Source organism: Sceloporus undulatus, chromosome 8 (genome assembly GCF_019175285.1).
Source record: "Sceloporus undulatus isolate JIND9_A2432 ecotype Alabama chromosome 8, SceUnd_v1.1, whole genome shotgun sequence".
NCBI lineage: Eukaryota > Metazoa > Chordata > Lepidosauria > Squamata > Phrynosomatidae > Sceloporus > Sceloporus undulatus.
In genome coordinates this window covers 23,006,660-23,014,481 of record NC_056529.1, presented here as the reverse complement: position 1 = coordinate 23,014,481, position 7,822 = coordinate 23,006,660, and the positions used below count along the sequence as shown (strand labels likewise).

The window sequence follows — 7,822 nt, the reverse complement described above, 5'->3', positions numbered from 1 at the left end:
TCATCCAGTCCAAAGCCATCTTCCCTAATAAAAACAGAGTATTTATCTCCATGGCTATAAAAGGATTGTTTTCAACTCTTCACTTACAGTTAAGAAGCGCATTTAGTCTGGATTGATTTCCAATGCCGTGGTCATATCCTGTCACTTTCCATTTCTTGGACCCAGCATCTCCCTTTAGCTACTTAGCAAGGGAAGGAACAAGCCAACTTGGGCCCAGAGACCAGTGCGCCAGGCAGGCATTTTTGTTTTTTTTTGGGGGGGGGGGCATCATGGCCACAGCGGCTGCAGCTCAAAGCCCAGCTCCAGCCCTGCTGACCAGTCCCTCCTCCAGCTGCCAGGCTCTTTCCCACCCAAAGCCCTGCCGCAAGAGCTTTCTTCTGCCCTTTCTTCCACAGTCCGGATCCATGGAAGATTCCAATTTGATTTGGGGCTGAGGGAAGGGCCACGAGGAACCATTCTGCTGGGTGCCTCCTCGCCTGGATGGGCCTTGCTCCCCAGGCCCTTTTCATTACCTGCCAAACAAGCCTCCCCACCCCTGCATTGCTCCAGAGAAGACGGCCTGGGGTCTGCGCTGGAGAAGGAAGGCAAAGCAGAGGAGGGGTGGCACCTCTTCTGTGGGCAAGGGACCCACTTCCCCTACATTTGGTATATATTTAGCAGTCCTGTCCCACCATGCGCTTGGCAAATGGAGAGCACATGTTTTGAGTCAGATGCAAAGGGGCGGCAACATTTTGGGGAACGTTCACAGCACAGGCAGCCAAAGGGGTCCTCCTGCCTTCTCTGCTCCTTTGCAAAAGCACTGCTCAAAATGCCAAGTGAGGAATGATGCACCAGCCATGCTCTCCTGACCCAGACCCAGGCATGCAAGCAGCAAGGCAGCTTTCTTCCTCTGCTCCTAGGAGGGCCCACCGCAAAGGGACAGGGCTTTGGGGCTGGAGGTGGAAGGCTCCCAGGGAGAGCAGCACCCCCAACTCTGAGGAATAGGTCAATCCCGAATTTGCCCGTTCCAGAGAGGGATGGCTCCCCTGCCCCCCGAGGCCCTCCCTTGGCAGATGGGCCTTTGGGCTCCCAACGTCTGGAGCTCCAGACATTGGAAGAATCTCGGGTTCTTGTTTGCTGGGGGGTTGTGGGGGTGAAAAATCACCCACATTGCCCCACAAGCAGTTTTTCCTCTCTTGGCTCCCTTTTTCTAGGAAACCCAGCTAGGCCCAGGACTGGCCAGCCTCTTAGTTTGGTTTCTCCCCTACATCTGACTTTTCCTTGGCTCCTCTGACCAGAAGCTTTGAGATCATGGCTGCAGCAGGCAAGTAAGCTCTCCTCTCTGGCATCATAAGAGACCTGAAAAGAGCAAGTGGGCTGCCATGCCAGGCTTCTCCCAAGCATGCTCTGGGGGGCAACTGCCAAGAACCATCCCAGGAGTGTGCAAGAACCTCTCGGGCAGCAAACTGTGGGCTCTCCATACTGCCTCCCATCTGCTCAGGTTTGCCATTCAGGCGCCAGGCAGAGACCGAGGTGGGGGAGACCCACTCCTCCAAGGCAGGGTCTGGAGCCCGCTCCCCAGATCCCATCCCCGGGTCCAGAGACGTGGAGGGCTTGGCTGGACCTCTCTGGGGAAGAGCGAGAGGCCTGCCTGGTTGTCTCACCCAGAGAGACACTGCTGCTGCTGCGGCCACTGCCCGTGTCTCGCACCGTCCGACCCACGCCAAGGCGGTCCTCCTCCTCGTCCTCCGTCCGGCAGACGGGTGGGCAGTGCGGGCATTTCACACACGCCTGGGGACAGCCGAGACAAAGAGCTTTTGCTCATTTTTTTAATGTATCACAATGAGCAAGAAACATAGTTGATGAAATATTTTCAAAGGAGTATATTCAATTACCATCTACAATCAACTTAACTATGACAACAAAGTGTTTTGTGACAAAATCTTTTCTTGTTGTTTAGAGTTCCGTGTGGTGTTTTTTGTTTTGTTGTTTGTCCATCTCCAAGAGTTTTGGTACAGTTCGAGATCAGCATTGTTACAGTAACAAAAAAGCTAACAAGACTACATTATAGAAAAAACATCAAGAACATCATTTTTGGTTTCACTTGCTCTAGTTTTTGTACATTGCAAAGGCTGTTCATATACCTCTTCACCTCATGTATGCCTTCCGTTTTATCAAGACTTGTCAGGCCCCCCACCAGCTGCCTCCCCCCAAATTGAACAGATGAAAAAGAGTCACTAACATTTTGAGTCTCACAGTGGACAGGAGGGTCCGTGCCGTCCACCCGACCGACCGGCCACCAGCAGTCCTGCTTCTGCGGTAAGAGAGCCAACTATGCCAACCCACATGGGGATCCCTCACCCCATTCTCTGCCAGCGCTCCCCCCGACCCTCCTTTCCTCCCCTTGGAGCCCAGCATCTCAGGGACCAAGGTGGGATCCTGGGGAAAGAGGGGGATGGAGGCCAGGGGTGTGGTACCTGGAGGGGCAGCCATGGAGGACCCTCCTGCCCCCCAAAATGGAGGGAGGCCTGAGTCTGTCCTGGTGCAGGGCTGAGGGTCAATGGAGTGGCCAGGGAGGGCAGTGGCAGAGGGCAAATGGGAGGTTGCCCATCAGGCGGCCCCCTTAGGCCCTTCCAGAGCAGAGGTCCCTCTCCTGGCAGACCCCTCCATCCTTCGCCCTGGGGATATTGGGAAATGCAGTGAAACACACGTGGGAGGGAGGGAGGGAGGGAGGGAGGGGGCCGTGTGTGGCATTAAGTGATTTGAGGGGGGGGGGATTTGGAAACAGAATGATTTCAAAGCAGACCACCAAACCTGGCAGGTAAAGCTAGTGTTAAACTGGCAACTGATACCACACAGGGAACCAAAAACAAAACAAAACAGAACTTCTATATGGTACAGAGTAACATACAACAGTTAAATGGCAAAAAATATATATATATCTATATATTTTTTTCATAGAATTACAAACAAGTTAAAATAATGGAAACTCAAAAAACTGTACACCTTTAAAATTTAAAAAATGTTCATCTCAAGCAAGGGAGAAATACAAGGATCTTTGTTAAAAGGGAGGCGGCAATGTCTGAGCCCAAGGCTTGCGCCTGCTTCCGACAACAACAACCACAAACATATGTGACGGCGGGAGGCTGGCCGCTGTGCGCCAACCATGTGTCCATGCAACCCGGGGGTCCGGGTCCGGGGGAAGGAGGAGGGCATTGCCCACTGCCTCCCCTCCGGCCAGAAATGTGCACCACAGCTGAAGGCTGAGCACCCGAGCCAAGAAGGGGTGGAAGGAGAAGTCCGGGGCCGGAGAAGAAGGGGCAGCCCTTGGTCAGACCCCCGAAGGTGCCAGGACACGGTCAGGGGATGGCCAGGGCAGAAAGGGGCAATGAGGGGCAGCCCCCTCCCTGCATTCACAGTCTATGTTCCCTTTTGAAGCATGCAAACGGAGGGTGGGAGGCAAGGGCAGCTGGGCTTCTGGGCCAGAAAGTGGCAAGGCAGCCCCACTGCCCCCCAGCCCCCAAATCTACCTGGTAGCAGCACAAAGTTATCCTTCCAACGTCCGGAGAGAAGATGCCACAAAGGGGAAGCAGATGGAAGGAAGGGTGTGGGGCAGGAGGAGAAAGGGGGGACCCACCAGACCCCCCCATGCCATGCCATGCCATGCCATGCCATGCTTTTTGCTCCCTCGTCTCCCGCTTGCACCCGGGCCCAGACCTGTGAGACGCCCGCCTGAGAGGACGCCTCTTTGGTTTGTGGAACTGTGGCTGAACACAGAAAGAAACCCTGGAGTCAAAAGAATCCTTCTTGCTCATTCTGCACCAGCGGTGAAAAGGGTTGTCTTTGGATTTTATTTAAAGCATGAATCTCTTTTGAGGAAAGAAAAACAAAACAGGGAAAACAACAAAGCCCCCCTTTGCGGGCAACAAGCACAGGATACGTGAGGGAAAAAGTCCTTGGGAAAGTGACCCAAACGAAGGCCGACATTTCCAAAACGGTGTCTTCTGAAGCATTTTTTAAAAAACGAGGAAAGGAAGTTAAAGAAGAAGAACAAAAGGAGGAGGAGGAGGAGGAGAAGAAGACAGAGTTAAGTGCACAAGGGTAACAGACATGTATACACCTTAAAAAGTTTCAAACCCCAACAAAAATATTCTGCAAGGGATGCTACTGACCCCTTGGAAACCCCTTTAGTTTTTACAAAATAATTCTGCAGCCGCCCTCCAAGAAATGAAGGCGGCGGCGGCCGAAGGAAGTGGAAGAGTAGGGATGGCGGAAGGGCCAAGGTACAAAGCGGGAAGCGGCTGCTTCTTCGGTGGGTCGGGACCTACCTGGCTAGGAATGGACAAGACAACATCAAATGAGAAGCCGTCAGCCGGACCATACAAAAGCTAAATGTACACAAAGGGGTTCTTCTTCTTCTTCTTCTTCTTCTTCTTCTCTTTTTAAATCTACCAGACTGCTTCAGTTCATATCCAATGCAACAATCTACTCAACACCAAAAATGGCCATATCTATCATAAATACAGAAAGTCAGTTGTTTTTTAAAACGCATTTTGAGCTCCAAGTCCATGACACTCTTTTGCTGTTGCTTTTCCTTCCTCTGAAAAGTCGAGTGCTGAACTTTCCCCTCGAAATTGGCTTCAGCAGAAAAGCTACCCTTCAGATCCCCAGAAAATGAACTCAGTTCACATTGTTTCTCTTATGAAGACTTTCTGCCCGTTTTTAAATTAACAACCAAAAAAAATCCTTTTCTTTTTGGGAAAAAAAATTAAAAACCGAAAAAGAAATTATATATCTATATATCTATATATATATTTATATAAAACAATGATTCTGAAAACCGAACAAAGTGTGAGCGATTGACCTGAGAATAAAAAGACGTTACATTTCTTTCTTTCTTTCTTTCCTTTTATCAAGCCATTGGTTCTGAATGCTAAGACAGCAAGACATTTAAAACTGTGAGCAGTGGTCTGCATTCCCATACAGTTATGCCGGCCTCTGCTGTGCTCTTGGGGTTCGGGTGGGGGGCGTTATTACTGAAGGAGGGGGTCTGGAGCTCCACATACAGACAGACTGACGGACAGACGGACGGACGGACAGACAGACACTGGAGAGGCCAGAGGGGCGCGTGCCTTTGGGGTCGATCCAGTCTACCTCCCATCAGCCAAAATGCAAAAAGAAACGTCTGCCGGCATCGTTCTATGGGAAAACAGCCCACACTCCTCTCTTCCTTTCTATTTTTCTTTTTTGGTTAGAAGCTTTGGAATTGCAGTTAGTCTGTTTCTGAAATTGGTTTGTTAATATTTTTTTTAAAATTCATTTCTTTTTTTAAATTGTTCATCTTCAAAGCTTACAATCTAAAGGTGTCCATTTCCACGCCAGCACCGAGACCACTGTCCTTGGGGCAGTTCGGCTGGTCAGGCGTCTCTGTGGCCAGGCTGGCCGGTCGGTCCGACTTTTGGCTAAGATCCGAGTCAGACTCCTCCAAATAGTCATCTGTTGGCATCGAGGGCTGAACCCCTGAGGTGCTGCATGAACTTGAGGTAACCGTTGAAGATGAGGAGAGAGGAGGAGGAGGAGGAGGCGGCGGCGGCAGAGGGGGCTTCCCTGGGGCGGACCCCTGGGCGGCCGCTTGGGGCCAGGGCTTCCTGGAGGCGTGGGGGGATGTTGCTGCTGTGGAGGAGGGGGAGGAAGGGGGTGAAGAGGGGCTGTCGTTTGAGTGAGCGGCAGGCTGCGAGGTAGATGTGGTGCTAGGTTGGGGGAGGCAGGCGGAGTGAGGTAATAGACTGGGGTGCTCTTTGGCGTTTCTTGCTGCTCTTGGGATTGTTCGATGTTTGTGCGGGGCAGACTCGAGATGCTGCCGGAGGGCTTCTTCCCCGCACACCGTGCTCTCGCACGCCACGCACTGGAACGAGCTGCTGTTGCCACTGCCGCCGGCAAGCACATGAAGCACCATCTCTTGCAGATTCGCCACGGACTGGCCGAAGTAGCAGAGGGACTTCAGGTGGTCGCTGGCCGCCTCCTGGCTGCCAAAGCCTGCCTGGCATTTCCGGCAGACCAGCCGGTACTGCACCTTTGGGACAATGAAGGGGTCGCAGAGGGAGTCCGCGGCCCCGTTGCTTTCTGCCTCAGGCTCTTCTGGGGGCTTGGGCAGGTGGGGGGGTGCCTCAGGGGGTGCGTTTTTCTGCTCTTCCTGTTTGGGGGGTTCTTTGGCAGGATTTTTTTCTGGGGTAGCAGCCCCAGAGGGGGTGGGGGTTTGGCTTCCTTTGGGCTGCGGGGGCTGCTGGAGCAATTTTTGCTGCTGCAACGGCTGCGGCGGTGGCTGCGATGGTGGCTGCTGCTGCTGCTGCTGCGCTTGCCTCTGCTGCTGCTGCAAGGCTTCCTGCAGGCTCTGCTGATATTGCTGGTACTGCTGCAAGAGGGAGCCTGGGGACAAGCCAAGCAGGGCCTGCGACAGAGCTGGACTGTAGGGGAACAGCCCTTCCATGCCATACATGGGCTGGAGGTACCCGCTCTGCAGTGCCCCCGGGATCTGAGGGGCATAGTAGGGGGAGAAGCCCGGGACGAAGTAGGGGAGGAACTGGCTCGTCAGCAAAGCTGTGGGGTCCGAATTCAATGCTGCTTGCAAAGCCTGGAGCTGGCTGGGCTCCACAGAGTACTCCACGGTGGGCAGCATGGCAGCAGAGAGGGCAGGGGCCAGGACAGGAGCCTCTGCTTTGTCCTTCTTGGGGGCTGGAGGGGGCTCCCCCTTGCCCTTGGAGGCTCTGTCCTTCTCTTTCGCCTTCTCGCTTTCCTTGTCCTTTCGGGGGGCAGACGGGGGCTGGGGGGCTGCCGCTGCCAGGGCTTCTGCTGGGGTGTGGGAACTCAGTGAGGCCGAGGGCTGTTTATTTGGTAATCCAGATGTGGGAAGCCCAGGAGAGGGGACGCTTGTGCCAGGGAGAGCCATCAGGCTGGGCTTGGGAGACGTTAAAGCTAGGAAGTCAGGAGAGAAAAGAAGAAGAGTTAGGTGCGGGCAGAAGATTCAGCCCTTCTGCCCAGGAGCTGCAGAGGGGCTGCCAGAAAATGGGCCTTGGAGGGCAAAGGGCAAGTGACTGAGGTCTCCAGGCTTAGACACACACATGCTGACTAAAAGGCTGTGGGGTGGCATGGAGGGGAGAAGAGCATCCAATGCCAGGGCAAGAGAGAGCAGTGGGCAAAGTGAAAACAGCTGGAGGAGAAGGGCAGGGAAGCAGACTCAAGTCCAATGGAGCCTCTGCCAAAAGCCAGGCAGGACAGTCCCTTCTCTGTGGGGAACCAGTTGTGCCATATGAGTCCCCTCCCACATTTGTTTGTTGCCAGGAAAGGTTCCCTGAGTTCCTCCACTCCCTGGAAAAGCCACAGCCATCCTTTAGGGGAAGCCAAAGGAACCCACCTACTCCCTTTTGCCAGGTGCAGCTGGAGGCAGATGAGCTTCCCTCAACCATACCAATGAAAACCCTTTGGGTGCAGCTGGCCAAGAAAGAGTGGCTCTATGCTGCTCTCCCCCGCCCCCAAAAAAGTCCAAGGCACCCAAGAGGTGGCCAGGAGGGCAGCTTCCCTGCCAGTACTCTCCAGGGCTCCAACTGGGAGCCCTGGGAAGGCTGGCGGGTAAGGGACCCGAGGTCTGCTGGGTGCGAGGGTCCTGGCAGGAGAGCTCAGGGGCTGCTCTCCCTCCTGATCTCTCCTGCACCAGCCCAGATTTGTCCTGCCCCAAAGGACAGAAACAAGAACCCCATTTTCCCATCCCTTCAGGCACCTCCAGCTTTTGCCCAAGTGAAGGAGTTGCTTTTGGATCTGAAAGGCAGGTACCACAGCCCCCAACAAC

The 7,822-nt window shown here is 53.8% G+C and overlaps 1 protein-coding gene across 2 annotated transcripts in view; it reads right to left on the bottom strand.

Annotated features, from left to right (window-relative positions):
• Positions 1-1,847: 1,847 nt before the first annotated feature.
• Positions 1,848-7,822, bottom strand: part of ZFHX3 (zinc finger homeobox 3) — a 102,169-nt gene continuing 96,194 nt past the window's right edge. For both annotated transcript variants that reach the window (XM_042437398.1, XM_042437399.1), the window contains exon 10: positions 1,848-6,951. In XM_042437398.1, the coding sequence (XP_042293332.1) occupies positions 5,330-6,951 (1,622 nt within the window). In that variant the 3' untranslated portion in view covers positions 1,848-5,329. The remainder of the gene's footprint in view (positions 6,952-7,822) is intronic.